The 17,567-nt window shown below is 37.1% G+C and overlaps 4 protein-coding genes across 12 annotated transcripts in view; 2 read left to right on the forward strand and 2 right to left on the reverse strand.

The window, feature by feature from the left end:
- Positions 1-446: 446 nt before the first annotated feature.
- On the forward strand, positions 447-4,772 carry LOC107274947. Of its 3 annotated transcripts, none has more exons than XR_001539575.2 (8): positions 447-1,113; positions 1,203-1,395; positions 1,787-1,868; positions 1,957-2,261; positions 2,542-2,731; positions 2,793-3,020; positions 3,095-4,151; positions 4,279-4,772. XR_001539575.2 is itself a non-coding variant. In XM_015754576.2 (7 exons), the coding sequence occupies exons 1-7, from the start codon at positions 954-956 to the stop codon at positions 3,731-3,733; spliced, it is 1,797 nt and encodes a 598-aa protein (XP_015610062.1). In that variant the 5' UTR covers positions 447-953; the 3' UTR covers positions 3,734-4,772. The 3 variants fall into 3 exon arrangements, 1 of the variants encoding a protein (XP_015610062.1); XR_003058171.1 differs by having other exon boundaries at positions 3,095-4,146; XM_015754576.2 differs by having other exon boundaries at positions 3,095-4,772.
- LOC107274951 lies at positions 4,264-7,545 on the reverse strand. The gene is made up of 4 exons (XM_015754588.2): positions 6,903-7,545; positions 5,730-6,593; positions 5,275-5,441; positions 4,264-4,399 (listed from the first exon to the last, which is right to left on the reverse strand). The coding sequence occupies exons 1-4, from the start codon at positions 6,934-6,936 to the stop codon at positions 4,286-4,288; spliced, it is 1,179 nt and encodes a 392-aa protein (XP_015610074.1). The 5' UTR covers positions 6,937-7,545; the 3' UTR covers positions 4,264-4,285.
- Positions 7,546-8,850: 1,305 nt separating this feature from the next.
- On the reverse strand, positions 8,851-17,473 carry LOC107274948 (major facilitator superfamily domain-containing protein 8). 7 transcript variants are annotated; one of them, XM_015754583.2, is made up of 11 exons: positions 16,420-17,473; positions 15,069-15,692; positions 13,147-13,948; positions 12,162-12,309; positions 11,853-12,096; positions 11,665-11,753; positions 11,362-11,581; positions 11,141-11,240; positions 10,776-10,910; positions 10,490-10,599; positions 8,851-9,788 (listed from the first exon to the last, which is right to left on the reverse strand). In XM_015754583.2, the coding sequence occupies exons 3-11, from the start codon at positions 13,176-13,178 to the stop codon at positions 9,262-9,264; spliced, it is 1,605 nt and encodes a 534-aa protein (XP_015610069.1). In that variant the 5' UTR covers positions 13,179-13,948; positions 15,069-15,692; positions 16,420-17,473; the 3' UTR covers positions 8,851-9,261. The 7 variants fall into 7 exon arrangements, with proteins under 7 accessions (XP_015610069.1, XP_024935702.1, XP_024935706.1 ...); XM_025079934.1 differs by having other exon boundaries at positions 11,141-11,294; XM_025079938.1 differs by lacking the exon at positions 11,853-12,096 and having other exon boundaries at positions 11,141-11,294.
- The window catches only part of LOC107274950, a 34,681-nt gene continuing 26,913 nt past the window's right edge, over positions 9,800-17,567 (forward strand). Inside the window, exon 1 of the mRNA XM_025079947.1 lies at positions 9,800-10,191. The gene's annotated coding sequence lies outside the window, so the exon portion shown is untranslated. The remainder of the gene's footprint in view (positions 10,192-17,567) is intronic.

Consider the following 17,567-nt stretch of genomic DNA (forward strand, 5'->3'; position numbering starts at 1 on the left):
GTGATCCTCTTTCTGATATAAACAACATTCTACGTCTGATAAAAAAAAGACGTTCAATGCGTACGAGCTCCGACGGTCATAGAATTCTTTGAAGAAGGAAGCCACGCGCCTTGGAAAACCCGGGCTTTGCCGGGGAAAACCAAGTTGATAAAAGATGACAGTATTATTCGCGAATATAAAGACGCGAATAGGGCGTTGGTCGAATTGCAAAGCCGTTTAGTCGCCACAGGACATTACGACCGGTTTTCCCAGGCCACCATTGAGTTTGTTTCTCAGGCTCGTAAATAGTGCGTAGGACGATATAAGGAAAAGTATGAAAATTTTAGAAAAATAACCTAAAATTTTTCGAAGGAATTCGATTTTTGATAAAATACAAAAGAACAAATTTATTTCTATTATCACTTTGTGTTATTTTTCTCTTTTACCTACCTGTATAAGCACATGCGTATGTCGCACTTTGGATAAAGGAAAATACTCAGTGAAATATTTTAAATATTCGTAACACGTAGTATCAGTGTGTACGTGTTTCATTGCGTTAGTTTAAACTCTTTCGTTTCTTATTACCCAAGAATTCATACGGCCCTGAAATCATCGGACGTGCTTTAATATTTCAGTAGTATCCGTATTACTATATGCGTGTGGACGCTCGAATAAAACGAACGTGATTCACGCGCGTTGCTGCTGAATTTTACGACAGTTCACGGCAGATCGCGTCGCGCCATTCACTAGTTGCTGTCGCGAGGCATCGATGATTGGTCCTTTATTTTGCGTGCGCCGATAATTACGTATAATAATACGTGCCTTTGTATATTATTGCTCGATACCGGTTTTAAAGGCCCGTCGAACGACCAGCTGAAAGTTAACGGAGTTTCGACAAACAACCATCTGTCAGATTTGACAATCGAAAAATTTGTGCGTCTGGTTTATTCAAATACGATTGACTTTTCAAAAGCATGGAGATGCGTTTAATCGTGTTGTCCTTGTGCCTCACGTTAATTTGTGCAAGTTCGGTGAGATTTGACAGACCGAAAGCGTTTGCCTTTTTACCATCTATTCGTAATCTTAGTTTTCAATCGAGACTCGGTGAATCTGAACTGGAACGTTATCCTCTTGGTAATTATATTTTTTGATAGTATGTGTGTGTGTGTTAATTATCTTTTGTGTTTATTTTTTGGGTCTTTTATCACGTCTTCTTATTGCAGGCGTAGAAGCTGTTTTAAGCGTTGCTTTGAAATTGCATCAAGCCTTTGAAGATGGCGCCACAGTGCCGACAAATTTTTTAGTTTCACCCTTAGCCGTCGCTGGCGCCCTTGGTCAACTGATGCTTGGCGCTAGGGGAGAGTTTCGGAAACAGCTGGGGACACTTCTCACATTGCAGGATGCTGTTCGGAATAGGTAAACATTTAATTTCTTTATTTCACTTTTTCTATATATTATTATATATATATATATTGTATAGCTATTCAGAAATTTATATCGTCGCAACGCTCTTCGTCATTCTCATATTCCTTATTCATTCCCGTTTCGTTGCTGACTCACGTGACTCTTCAACGAAAACATACCGCCCATCACTTTTTATGAACATTTTTTACTTATGACACTGTATATTTTATCGTGAATGCTAAAATAATCATGAAGATTGCACACACAGCTACAATGACGCAATCGTTTTAGTCAATATATTTTAAATGCCATACCTCGCCATACTTTATTCAGTTCATTAGCTTCTTATCTCCTTCCGCCCAAGATACACTGTTAAAAATAATTATTTAAAACAAAAAATCAGATCCTCGTCTACCCCTGACACGGACTTTTCAAAAATACACAATGAATCGAGGGCGAATTTGACGATAGAAAAAAGTGCACGTGTGAGTACATTGTTTTTAATACTTAAAAAATATTATTTCTCAAAGTTATCGTTATTCAATTTTTTCCTCCTATTAATTTTTCTCACAGCCGATAATCGGTAGCAGAATACGTGTTAAGAGTATCGAGAATCATCAGGGTCCAAAAGTACCGTCCTTGAGTGCCATGCGAAAAGACGGACTTCCGGGATTGGAATTACATCGACAACTGGGTGGATTGATTCGAGCACTTTCCAGTCCCCTTCAAAAACAAGGCAACGAGACGAACGTGCTAGCAAAGTCGTACTTGCACGCGTCCAGTGTATTTTTTGCCGATAAAGATCTCGACGTCAATGAGCAGTTCGTTCGCGCTGTTACGGATTTCTATGGTTCGAATCTGGTTCCAGTCAATTTCAGGTAAATATCAATTGATAATAGAAAGACACTCGACATGCCTCGTCGAATATCCTGAGATTCGATCGAAATATGTTTTTCACATTGAACGTACAAATACGAACTGTCAATCACGACGATTGGTAGATAAAAAATGTTTGCAGCTTCAGAAGTATATATTGTTCACGGTTGTTCTTTTGGTTACGCAAGACATTTTTTTTCATTTAATTTTTGTGCCACGTTTTTCTTGTTATTGTCAGAGCTCCACATTTTTCTTGATCAACTCAGTCTACTTTCTTTCCAGGGAAGATCCATTGGGGTGCCAGGAATTAATCAATCAGTGGGGATCGAGGGAAACCGGTGGATTGATATCAAATTTTTTGGAACATCCACCACCACGCGATGCAGCTGTAATGCAACTTACCGCTGTGCATTTTCGAAGTGCATGGGAAACGCCATTCATGCCTGCCTTAACTGTGCCTGGATTGTTTAAAGTGAGTGTTTGGATTTAAGTTTGTATGTAAAATTGTAAACGATCAATATTTGTTTTCGCAGACCTCAAATGCAACTAAAGTTCCAGTGCAATTTATGCAAGGCACTTTGGAGGACGTTCCTTATGCTGAAAGTGAACGACTGGGTATCCGTATCATGGCGATGCCTTATTCGGGATCGGAATGTTCAATGTACATTTTATTACCAAAAAATACTAACGAATTGAAGTATAACATAGGAAAAATAATAGCGGACATCACTGCCGAGGATATTACGGAGTTACTCGCATCTGTAAGTAAACTTTTTTGTTTGTGTAAAAAAAATTGTCAGAAAGGTAAAAATGCATTCGGAACAAATGCTTTCAGACAAGACCAAGAAATGTGAACGTGAAGTTTCCAAAGCTGTCGTTATCCGATTCCTTGAGCTTGGCATCGGCATTACGGAAGCACGCTCGATACATGGAGAATCACAAGCATCAAAGAAAAATGCAATCAGCGAATAATAATTTGGAAAAACTGCCAATTCCGACCACAATATCCAAAAACAATGACAATTCGTCGAACTACACGGTGAACTCTGGTGGAAGTCTTCAGCACGTTTCTAATGCTCGCAAGATGCCATCTTTGTTTCATAAACGTCTTCCGATCAGCAACGAGGTGCAAAACACAGAAAATACTAATCAGCATAAGGACATATTGATATTCAAATCACGTATGGCTGAAGAGAATCCAAGTTTTGAAAAAGAAACTCGCTCTGGCGAACCAGAAATAATATTGAGCGCAGCCTCGCACAATGGTCAGTTTCGGGTTTCAGAAATGATCCAACAGATAGCACTGGAAATCAATGAAGCTGGTACGGAAGCTGCAGCCATAGCTGGTTCCACGATAAATTACAGTGGAATCGTGAAGAACTTCAAAGTCGACAGACCCTTTGGATTTTTCATACAACAGGAACAAACGAAAGCTGTACTTTTCTGGGGAACAATTGTAGACCCTTCGTCCTAGCCCGTATCAATTTATTGGTTACTCTGTATTTCTTGCTTTTCAAATTCATATTTATATTTTATGACTAATAGCTTTATACTGTACCGAACAAGTTTTGTAGATTCTTATTTTCTTTTCTATTATTAACATATTTTACTCCACGCGTACTAGGACATATAATTCACGGACTACGGTTAAGCAGGTTAAGGAATCGACCAAAGATCATGGAATACTTGAGTCACGACGTTGATGCGAGAGAAGCGTTAGGCAACGAAGCCAAAATTACACAATTTCCGTGGCAAATGCACTCCACCGAAACCACTTTAATTTGATCCTTTCCTTGAGGCCATCATCCTCATCACGTCCACCTTCTGCATCCACTGCCATGATTAGGTATTCGAACAGAAACACTGGCAAAATGATCCTATCTTATGGTAAGGTAAATATTAAAACAATTAAAATACGCCAACCATCGTGGCTGGACCGTTATTTAGAAGTTTGCATTGCCAAAAAAAACGATTAGTAGGCCATCATTATTTTATTATAAAATTTATTTACACTTCCAGTTCCTTATCAACATACCACATTGAACCACCAATCACAAACTTGTAGAGGCTCGCTAAACAAAGTTCCATTTGGACACATCATCGGTACTCCAGTTTGTTCTCCATAACACACATAGAATATCTGAAAGTAGTATTAGATAAGAAATTAATTAAATAATTCATTTGCTTGTGTAACGAGAATTGTCGTTTGACAAAAATATTAATATTCAAATTTATATTAATAATTTAATCCCATACATTAAGTCAAGGCTAACAATTAATTTTCTAAGATCGTACGAGATATTGATTATATGATAAAATCACGATCGTCCAGGACTTGTAAATTGTTTGTAACAGGACGTCAACGTGCGACCTTTCCTAGTAATAGGTCTGGAAAAATATTTTTAAAAAGCACTGTAATTTTATAAAACGTAGCCAGACACGCCGAGCGCCGCAAGACTTGCTTTCGCGTCAGAAGCGCGACGGGCGTGACGGCTATAAGACATTTAACCTCACATTATATGTTCCTCCCTATTGTATCCCGAGTACGAAATTCTCCATGGACTTTTAAGTAAATTATTTGATAAATTCAAATGAGCTAAAAGTCTCAATGACTTTTATAGGGACTTCATGTGGATCTTTTAATTATAGGACGGCCTTCCGGAAGTACTTGGGACCTAGTCTATTCTCAGTAGATCACTTCTTCGATCAAGTGGGCCATTTCCTTTGAAGCGAGTACATCGAGCGAGACGTTAACTTGTTTCTTTGGATGGTGGTTATGCGCCATAACGTAAACGCGTTCTCGTTGCGAAAGGCTTCCTAAAGATTTTACGTTACGCTTTGAGAACTCAGTTGGCCATTATTTTTGTCAATGATACATCCAACTCTTTAAATACGCTCGTTATGTAACGCATCCAGTTGGCTATCTTTACTTATGGTTATTCGATAACGTGGATACCATAAGGAAGTCAGTGTCTGTAATCGTGAAATTGGGAATTTTTTTAGCATTATTTTTACCTGACATCTCGATGCTCTGTCGGCCAAGTAGATATGTGTACCAGGACTCACGGGACAAACAAATCTACTCGAAGGATAACGTAGATGGTGATGCGTGTATTGTTGATGAACAGGATAATCGCGTCCTGGAACTCCTGGAATCGATCCAATTTTTTTGCTGGATTCGCCTGTAAAAAAAAAGGAAAATTAGGTGTAACGTTTTTATAGACTGATCTTTGAGATTTTTTTTGTTAACAATTTTCTTAAGGAACGTAACGACTCCGTATAAGCGTGAAATATAGTTTTATGCAATTTCACAGAGAAAGTCCGGTATGCAATTTTTACATAGTTTCATCCATTTATGGATTCAATGCTAAAATAACTTTTACTCTTGGCAATTCTTCAAGACGGATACATATGGAATGTATTATGTAAAATTTTATGAAAATTCTTGAATGTTCGTACAATACACGTACCGTTCAGCTTGAAATGATTGGATTGTTGAGAAAAACGTCCTTTCAAATTGTATCCACTCTCTGCCGACGAGATCGAATCCTTTCTTTTTGATATTTCATTGGAATCCAAATTTTGCTGGTACTTCACACTTCCTCTTGACCTCCCAGTTCCGCCAGTGGTATTTAGCTTGATTCTAAGAGGTTCCAAGGAACTCAAATCCTCGTAATTGTACGAGTTATAATTCTCTTGTTTATCGTTACTCGACGTATAGTCGAGATTGGAGTTTGAAAAATTTTCAAAAATATTTTTGTTCCCACTCGAATTTATATTCACCCTGCTCGTCGGAATTGCGGTTGTCAGGTCGCAGATTTTTATACGACCGATCGTCGCGTTGTTCGGCAAGTCTGTCGTTGTCGTCGACGTGGCTTCGCGAAATTCCGGTTTGTCTATTTCAAAATCGTACTCGGGCGAATACGACTTGTACGGCGGTTGAAGAATTGGCGATGGCACGGCATATCTGCCGTTGCTTTTTATTCGCGATTTCAAACGCTGTTTACCACGTGGCGCTTCCGTCGCTGTTCTTTCGCTCGTCGACGACCGCACTTCCGGTGCCGTTGCAGGCGATGCGAATATCCGCGGTTTCTTCGATTGTTCGTTCTTTCGTGATCTTTTGCTGTTCAACACACGATCCGCGTCGCGCAGTGCCAACGCCAAAGCTTTTATTCGTTCCTCGTTTTTCGCCTGCGACGTGGACGTTCGATTCGGCCACATTCGCGACAACGACGGATCCCTGTAGCGACTGCTGGCTTTGGTGTTGGTGAACGTTGAAAATTCTGTCGTGATATTCTCGACTACGTTCTCCGTGTATAAAACATTTATGAATCCTAAAAACGCGAAAAAAAACATTTGGTAAATTTATGCGACGACAATCCCAATAATCAGAATATTCTTCACGACAAATGCATTGGTGTTAATCGCAGATACTATATCAAATTTTGGAGTAGGCTATACAAACATTTATTTTTGGAAATTATGCACTTCACGAAAAACTAAAATCACTAAAATCCCCAAGTGACTCTTTTTATTTTACACTGTTCGATTTATCGTCACTACTTTCCATTCTTTCAGCTGATCCCAATTTGTCCTTTGATCCTTACGTGGATGCTGGTCGCATCCGTACTTTCTTCACTTACCCAAAAACAGGATAGGCCCGATTACGCTCCGCATGGTGGCCCCCGCTTTGTCCCGATAGGACTAGTTTAACTTGCTGTTTCGCTTGTTCGGATTTAACTGAACCTTCCAGGACTTCACTTGGGTAGGTAACTTCTGATGAAGTATCCTCGGGAGGTAGTGGGGGCAGGTGGAGTGAAATAAATAGTAAAAGTGGAGGAGTAACAACAACCGTTCACTTTACGGTCAAATTAAACGGACGTTTGTTAAAATTAAGAAAATTTATTTTCAAGTCTATGAAAATAAGAAAAAAAAGTTACAAAGAAAAAAAATCAAAATTTTATATAAATTTACAATATTATCACATACGCGATAATTACCATGACTCTTGACCCTTTTTTCTTCATTGATCGGACTTTCGATCAATATTGACCTTATTCAGGAAGTTCAGTCGGAGCAACCATTTTTCAACGTGACCTCAACCACCACAGACTTCCGGTATTTTTATCTCGCGTAAAGCACGACCTTTTTTTACACATTACCCTTTTTGCCTTAAATTTCTTTAACAGTAAGGTCATACCTGACGATTACAAAGTTCATTTTTTTATGTTGCACGACCTTACCCCCTACATCCGACAGGACCTACCGTCTCACGGCGTATACACAGGTCGTAGATCACGAGTAACGATTTCCTTTCTCTGGAGAAATTTAACGAATCAGACAGCCATTGGTACTTTCGGTAGGAGCAGAAAAGAAATTTTACAAAATTTCTCACGTTCATTAATCTGCACGTATATACGTAACAACGTACATATACGAGAAACATAAAATTTGTCAAATTCATATTTGACGAATAAAAATTTTTTAATTTTTATCGTTCAAAAAAATTTATCAAAATATCCAGAAAATTCAATTTGCAAAGAAACATACGTATGACCAAGAAAATAGGTCTCTGTATTTTTAGTTTCCGATTGACTCGTGGGATTGATAAAGATTGCGAAATTTGTGGGAGAAATACTATACGCGAGTCATACGCACTCTTGATACACGAACCACCGTAAACACGCTTACTAAACCCGCAAGTTGCGAAAATAGGTCTCTGAGCACTAGTACCGACGATTACGAAATTAATATACCGCGAAAGTGGATCTTGTTTATAATATTAAAAAACATATATATGTTATTAACGAACAATGTCAATGTTCGTAGAGTAATCACGACCGAATGAACTATTGGTCGAATTGGATGGTTAAATAAAAGAAATAAATGGTGTAATTGGAAGAAATTTAAATTCTTCCATGCAAGACAAAGAAACGACCTCTGACTCGGCCTTGCAATAGCGGACGATCGTATCGTCCGATTTCATGTATCTAGATAGTTGGTTTCCCTTGAAAAGAAGATGCGCAACCCCGTCGTGTATGAAGAAACCTGTAGGTACAAAGCTGGTGTTACGTTCGTAATAGCATCCGGTAATTTTGCATGTGGCATTTAAATTGCCCAGTCTATTCAGCAGTCCATCAAAGTCTCTTTCGCGTGGTACAATCGTACTTTTCGTACGATTCGTTGTCCCGATATTTTCTAAATACGTCATTAGCCGGACAACAGGTGTTTTCGCTTGGCCAATCATTTCGGTTCTTCGGGGAATATCGTAAAGCGATGATAATTATTCACGATTTATTTTTCACCGTGGGTCAAGTTTTACATACAATCGAGTCATTTTCACTTGAATCAATTAATCGTGCATTTCGTAGCAGCATGCAATGTAGAAAAAAAATTCAATTATCGATATCGCTCATGTTATCCAATTATGAAAAATTGTACAAAAGAATTTGTATCATTGTATTTTGTATAATTTTTATTTTTGCTCATTAAGCCATATACACACTTTGTTTATGTTGGTTGTACAAAATATTTGTTTACGGGAATACAAGCGTGGGTAATTGAACGAAACAAGAATTAATAAAAAAAACCTTTTATTGTATATTACATTAATTGATCTTTCTTTTTATTGCATACAATTGCAGTAAACAAAATATATTTAATATTTTTAATAATACGTCAAATTTTTCTAAGTATTACGGCAATTAATTACGTAACCGAGCGTTCGTCCATACGTATCTCTAGTCTGACAATAACGTGCCTTAGTTTTGAGCAATAATCAATAATTATAAATAAACCGACCTTACTTGATTATAACGCGTCTACCGACAGTCATCGTTTAACCCCATGTTATATTGTAACGAAGTTAAACCATTCGGGTAGTAAGGCAAAAATCGATACTCATTCGTACATTGCGTAATCAGAATTACAATAGTGGTATAATTAAAAAAAATCATACAAAATCATACTTTTTTCTTTCAGACTCATCGATCATAATTTCTGTCAAACTTTGTCATGAGCGGTGCTGCCGTTCAATTTCCGCATTTCAACTTCCTTTTCACCTGCATCAGGCGTCCGATGCACCAACGGAATTTCAACGTCGCCCTTTTCGGTCCCAGCTGTTTGGGCCTTGTTCGTGGAAGCCTCTGCGAATTTCGGTGGGACTAATCTCTTGTCAACAATCTGCATCCAAATCATAGCCAGGACCAGCATCACACCAGTGATGCCAAAAGTATGGTAAGTCCCATATCTGGTATAAATAAGTCCCACGAAAACGGGACCCATCACCCTCGAAGCACATCCAGCACCTGTCATAAGACCCATCCATACGCCCTGTGGTCTGGGCCCAAGGACTTTACTAAATATTGTCTGTATCAATGTGACACCCAGTGGATAGCCGATGGTCGTAAATCCATAACCGATCATAAATTGCGTGACCGTCATCTGCGGTGTGTGTCGACACCATTCCTGAGTACTGGGACAACCAAGTATTTCTGTGCCGTTGCCATCAGTGGTCCAGTTTCCAAAAGCTGAAAAAAAAATTTTCTTTTATATTTTACAAAAATCACGATTCGTAAAATCATTTTTGGTTGAAAAATTATATTCGGTATTATCACAGCTTATAGATTTCACGAGTCTTATACATGATAACAAATTTGAAATGACCGGATACCAATTCAAGCATGACCCTAAAAATAAATATTTTGGTTTTTAAATTTTTTTTTCAATTTTCCCATACAAATAATTTTTTTAAAGAAGACCTAACGAAGGGTCCTTGGTAACAAGGGAAATAGTAGTCAGTCAGTCATCGTCTGTCGTTTGGCAAAGGAGGGTTAAGTCTAGACTTAGTGTGTGCGTGCAACGGAGAGGATTGGGACCGTTGATCCTGACCGGAGGAAGCTGCGAGCATTGGACCCGGATGGAGCTATCAGGGTGAGTACTTGTTCAATGGTATAGATATATAGATATGTATATATATACAACAGAGCCTTGCATTTTCTATCTCCATGATAAAAGAGCGAAGAGGGCGAGTGATGCGATGAGATTATATTTTCTCAAATGTACAAAGTACAGATATAGTATCTATACGTGTGTCCATTCGAAGATTAAAAATCCAGTAATAATTATCACGCTTGCTGTTTATCCTGATAGTAGCGTGATGAAGGTTTTATAAAGATACCGATTAGATAGTACGAACATGAGATATTACTAAAATCGACATTATACGTACGTCCCAATTCGGCGATGACAGGTGGGTCCGGACCCCATGGGATGCAGATGACACGGCCAATTATCATGAAGAAAAAGCCACCCCATAGCATTATTTTTCTTTCGGAAAATCTGTAATCGGTAATGATAAAATTTTCGTAAATTTTATAAGTTAGCATTAAACAAATTTTTTTTTATACAAAAAAGAAACGCGCTATCTTCCTTCAATTTATCGTTACGCAATCTTGATAATTATACTCGATACTCTTTCATTAATCTAATCGTCGAATCGTCTGTGTGTTACTGACTTTTTGCAAAGCGGACCGATCATTACGAATGTGATGCAAGCAACAATGGCACCGACGCTCATTAAAAGTCCCATGTAATACAGGGCTTCAGTTTTCGACCAAGCAAACTGATCCATGGTCAACGATGTACCCAGTCTGAAAAAAATGCAATTTTCGTGAATTGAGAAAATATTGCAAAAAATATCTTGTGCATAATTTTCAAAATTATTAGTCAATGATTTTTTTTTTAGTTTTAGTTATAGATTGACGGTCAGAGAGTAATTATTGATTAGCAATATATATATATATATATATATAACACGTTTTTTTATCATTACGAAATGCATCGACAGTCGATAAATGAACGAACGGAGAATTTCACTCACGTTTCAAGTAGCACAAAATTGAAGACTAGGACAAAAAAGGCACAAATTAATGTCCAGGATGCTAAATAATCAGGTTTCATGGATTTCCAAGTCTCCTCCTCTGTGACAGTAGGGAAATATACATCAATTATTGAAATCAATAATATTTTTTGGTCTAAAATATTAAAAAAAAAAAAAGAAAGTAATTTGAACATCAAAGACAATATTTGACTTAGTCTTACCCGTCGCTTTACCCTGATCGCGCATTGCCTCTCGTGCCGCTATCTTTCGCTCCTTAAAATTCCATGGTAGAAAAAGTACAAAATTGAACAATCCCATCACAACGTTTATCCAACCCGCCATGGTGTACATGTTAAACGGAAGTCCAAGAAGTTTGTAACCTTTGTCGCCCAATGGTGTAACAGCAGCCTGTAATCCTGGACCAACAACGAATCCTAATACCTGGATTCAAAACAATCACAAAAAGTTCACAATTAAATAAAAATTAAATGACCAAAAATTTTATCAAATTTTTTTTTGTATACCTGCGCAAGGGACACCATAGAGACGGCTTGTGTTCTTTCTGAAAGTCTTGTCGCCGCCGAAAGGTACGATCGGGCTACAGCGATATTAGCTGAAAATGGAAAATCAAAAAAATTATATCCATAGTCATTGTGCAGCATGGGGTCGTTGGGTATTATTTAATTATATAATGATTGATATTTGTATTAACCAGAACTGACTCCAACGAAAAATCTCGCAGTAATCATTACTGTCTTCCGGTCTCCCGGAATTATTTCTAATGTACTATAAGCTGCAGATGCCACTGTGAAAAGTGCAAGTGTTAGTAGAAGTGGCAGCCTGACTGATCCTCTTTTGTTTCCCCACCATCCGACCAGCGGCGAGAACAGCATTTGACCAAGTGGATTCGCGGCTACCACGTACCCCATAAATTCTTTTCCCGCCGTTGGATCGAGCTGAAGAAATTTGCGAAAAAACAAATTTTTATTCTATTTTCAAACTATTCAACGATTCAATGTACCTTGTCCAAGTATGGCCAGACACCAGTCAAAATTATACTGAATCCCAAAGACATGAGAAACATTGTGAAGTAAATTACGTATATGCTTCGCCATCTCGCTTGTCTCTCGACGTAACTTTCCAGATCGTCGTTGAGGAACGTTGGGCTTCTGAAAAATGACAGAAACCGTCACTCTTGACTCTAGACTTATTTTTTAATTATGTGTTGCGAGGTTCATTTTTTTCAAAATTCATATTTTTCATTTCATCTATTTCTAACAATCGCGAATTAAGTGTCAACAAAGTCACGTGTATCTTTATTATTTATAATCGTATTTATTAGGTCGCTAATCAAATTCAAATATGTAGGTTGAAATATGAAACTCGAGCAATTCCGAAGTGACGCATACCACGTGCTGACGCATAGGACATAACAATATATATATATATTAGAGGCCTATTTCGCGCGTGCTTTGCCGGCAGCTCATGAGCCAATACACTATTATTTCATATCTTTACATTTCTAAAGTTGTCGCAATCTGTGAAATAGACTGCACGTCGCGAACGTGCACGCCATGCGGCAAATTCAGACGCATCAGATGTCAACAGCGACGACCAATCAGCATCGTGATAAGCGTGACGGAATTTTTATGTGTTTTCGATATGGGATGAAATAACTTGGAGATAAGTCTTGCATTAACGAAAGAAAAATTTTTTATCGCGTAACAAAAATTTTTTCGTACATTTTACTTTCACTTGACTTATTGATCGGAAAATATTATTTGTGCTTATCACGCATTTACGTTTCGTTTCGATCTTACGAGGCGCGACTGTTAATTAACGGGGTCACTGATTACACTACGGTATTATTATGTACACGTACGGCACTGTATGATGGAAAAATTTATTTTTGAAAATTCCATCAGGATATTTTTTTAAGGATATATAAATAATACTTATACAATTTGTTAATATTTTTGACAATTTTTTTTTTTAATTTTCTTTACCTTTTCCGACGCATTTTTCTGTACCAGTCCATGACGCGACTGCCGGTCGAGTTCGTCGCTCTCCTTTGCAAGTGAACCCGATACTTTATCCCGGTAAAAGGACCAGGAGTTTCTGTGACTTCTGTGATAATCAGCGTTGGTGATATTGCATATCGATCACAACGCACAGACACAAGCAAACACACGTACAAAAACAATAATACAATATTTTCTTGTTCTCAATACATTTTGTCGAGGTGTTTTACGCGAGGTACAAAAAAAATTTGTTTACCATCAGAGTTTGTGAATCAAGAATTTTTGTTCTAATTATCACAATCTTTATTTTTATACAATTTTGTATTTTTTTTTTTCGTACCACTCACTTTTTTTTTCTTACATCACATTTTTCATCTTTTTACCTAATTTCTATCGTATCTTTATTTTCAATTTTTCAGTCCACTATTTAACTTTCTCTTCCAATGACTCCAGAACGAATTAACGTGCCGGATCACTCGAATTCTGTGTATACACTAACGAGACATTGAGTAGAATTTGTTATCAGTACAAGTTACCCTACTCCGAGTCTATCTGTGATGCCTTCGCATGGCGATTATGGTCATTTGTATTATTAGAAAAATCAATTGATGATTATTATAAATCTTTTTATTCTCATCGATATAGAATTCCAAAATTTTTTGTGGCTCTTACAAAATATTGTTTTTGTACTGTCCAGTACCAAATGGATACTGTTGTTGTCGTTAGTGCATATGTTGTTGTATCGCTTAATGAGCTGTTGCTCAGAATTAAAGCAGATTGATGATTTCTGAAAGGTTAGTACATTATATCATTATCTTGTGAATGCAAATGAGAGGAAGATAAATTCAAAGCGGAAAAAGCAGATTTACCAATGAAAAAAATTCTCAAGTTTGTAACGTGACGATAATTGCAGGCGAACAGTGGTCGACTGTATAATAAGTAATTCACATTGAAATTGAGGTCGCGTAGAAAAATGAGATTTCATGTTTGTAAATGAAATTTCATTATATTTTCATGAATTTAATTACTGTTCTATCACGGGTTAATGATGAAAATATAGTTATTAATTGTTTTGCTTGTTCATTGTATACGAGAAAAAATTTTGACTTAGAACTGGCACGAATATAAGATTTACATAATAATATTTTGTCTTGTGATAAGTCCTTGTTTGATAAGTGCGCTATGTCAATGATAACAGTAGACGTGATATACCGATGATGCACCCACTCCTAAATGATCCTGATAAAAATTGGTCGGCCTAAAGAGCCGCGCGTATAGAAATGTGTGGTATTTTAGTAAATATTTCAAAAAATCTCATTTATATAAAATTAATCGGATGCTTCAATTTCTGGACTACAGCCTTGGCTCGTACTATTAAACCGGAAGCGAATCATACTATAGCAAAATGCATTCGCATCGCAGATATATCTCGTACGTTGCACTTCGGTATCCACCAGTTTCGTTTGACTTTTGAGGCGCAAAAATTTGTAATTTTAAAAATTATTTCTGCCAATAAATCAAATGAATTATTTATTAAATGACGTTCAATGGCCTTTGATTCTACCCAAGATATAATATTTTCACAAATTTTCAGGATTATCAAAAAACTTTCACTGTTTTTCATTAATTCTTGAATCGCACTGTATAGTACATGACATACCATCGGTCCATACAAAACGCACTAAAGACTATCGTACGCTTGGTTAGAGCAAAGACCCAAGGCAATTCCCTTTCACGAGTAGCGCTATACTCGATTTGGTTAAGCGTTGATAATCTGTAGTAAAAAGCATCATTGACCGGTTCCGATTTCGATGAATTTAAGGCAAAGAAATTGTTTTAAATACAAAACAGCATAAATATATGAAATTAAATAGAAGCAATTACAGATAAACGTAACAGTGACTTACATTGATAATTTCATAAAAAAATTCTTAAGCAGTTTTCCACAAAGCCATTTTACCATATCGAAGATTTTATCATAGAAAACCGAAAGAAGGTTCGATGCGAAACATTGTGTTGGATATTGCGATTTCGGAGTTGCGAAAAAGTGACAGGTGTTAAAATCACGTTGGTTAATGTTTTGAAAGCGCAGCCAATCCTATGTATTTTTACATATGAGCAATAAGCTGTCTTGTCGCGAGAGCACACATGTTAGTTTTTTTTAAAATTTTTTTCACTGCACTTAAATACTTTATAATATACATATGTAGATATATGTATATACACACTGCACCGTATACACTATATTTTTTTAATTGAAATTGAGCTATCGCGCATGCATCCTTTTATTTCCTTTCTTCCTTTTCATTCGAAATCTTGCCGTATCAGGCGAATTATTGATAAATCGTAAACGGAAGTGACGTCAAATCGAAGCGACTGAACTCCCCAACGAAACTCTACGACTCATTAGACTTCACTGGACCTCGACGTTCTGAACACACGTGGTATCAGCTGTGCACCACCACCACTATTGCTGATGTGCCAAGTACAGTTGCGCTTAGGTCAGGAACGTATCTAGGTAGTTCGGTGCCCTGGGATTAAATTAAAAAATTGTTGTAAAGATTTAGATGCAAATATTAGACAATGAAAGAGCGAGGGGCTTTTTTAAAAGATAATTGTTATCTTATAGATAAATAATAATGCAGGAGTAATTTAAGACATTTTTTTCGTGAATTTCTTGCACTTGCAATATGCAGTATACACTTCAGTGTGAAAGTACGTAAAACTTAAATGCTTTTTTTTGTACGGCCTCTTTTTATCCAACTAAAGATTGGGCATAAACAATATTGTTTGTGTCGTGGAAATTTACAGGATGTTAACTAAAATCGGTTATCTTTTGTTAGTAATCTTTATTTTGTTTTTTAATATAATTATTGTTCAAATATGTCGTTAACGCGATAAGATCGTTCCACATCGATTATATTCATATTGTACGCAATTTATAATTTCAGATAATAAAGCTACTATAAGGCATCTTGCCTGACTTGTTTTAATATTTAAAAAAAAGCATATAAAAGCTGTAAAAAATATACAACATTGTTTAATGTATGTATAGCTAGTGATTGTTCTTATAAGATAGAAGTTTCTATGAGCAACAACAGTACGCGTCGAGTAAACAGAAAATAAAAATATTGTTGTTGTATTGCAAATATATTTTTTATCAGTTACAATGATGAGTCTCGACACTTCGTTTCACACCTTGCCAGGAACGCAGTCGAACGACTTGTAAGCACAGCAACTTGTACAAGAAATACATACACTGCGCATGCGCGTGAGAGAGCGGCTGCTGCTATTATTCTCCTTCAAGATTTGCACGTACGGATGTAAAGAGGTGACAAGACATGGTAAAACATGATGTATCACTTCGTATAAGACACACGACGATAACAACAACAGATTAATTGTTCTTGTACGCTCTTATGAATTTAAAAAATCCTTTGTTTGCTCGCGCCAACGAGGTAAACAAAGGAAGGCGCGCGTCGCAGTCACGTGGACGAGTCTTCGTACGGCATACGCGCGGTATACAATAAATACTCGTGGCTATAGTCCGTTAACGTTAACTTCCTACCAACGATACGCCTACATACAATCGCACGTACTACATATACGTAAGCGGCGCTTGGACTTTCTAACATCGTACATTGGGAACGCTTACTGCGTCTTACGGTGCATCGTGGAGATCGCTTCCCCCACCACCCATATCCTCCATGCACTACAGTGCCGTAGCACGATTTCATGGTGCCCCGCTCTAACCATATAACCTGTTCCCCGTAAACCGGTTTATTCACCTTTCTAGATTAGATACCACAAGGATTGTTAATCGTTCGGAATTTCACCAAAAAGTGGAGCAAGATATTTTGTACGATACAAAATATTTTTGTGATTTTAAAACTTCGATCGATGCACGATCAAATTATTATTGATTTTGGTATTGGTATCGTTTAGCATACTTGTGGTTTCGTGTTACATTTTTTGTTTTGAGTTTCATTGCATCAGATCTTGTTTGACCACAGTTCTTAATGATACAGGTAAATATTCCTTTTGGCGTCTACTGGTTAATTTCAATGTGTTTAGGCAGACGTAATCGAGGCCTTGCACTTCTTTTGTTATCTCGAATTTATTTTCTAAGGTATTAATAGATCTTGGCAGATCGTCATTGGACGTCGGCCATGATTATATTGAATTCCCGCGTAGAATTGTGACTTTGATATTGAACCTTAAAAATGTTTAGCATTGAAACGTTTTAGGGAGAAATTTACATTGAGGGAAAAATAAAGACTGAAATTCAATTTTTGAGGATCAGCATCCAACGTGAATGATCGTATAATTGCGTACGTGATTAATGATAAATTATGTATTTTCCTCATACTGATAATTTGTCTAACGATCGACCGTCAAAGTCCAGC

This window comes from Cephus cinctus, unplaced genomic scaffold (assembly GCF_000341935.2).
Source record: "Cephus cinctus unplaced genomic scaffold, Ccin1 Ccin1_scaffold0123, whole genome shotgun sequence".
In the NCBI taxonomy this organism is placed as follows: Eukaryota; Metazoa; Arthropoda; class Insecta; order Hymenoptera; family Cephidae; genus Cephus; species Cephus cinctus.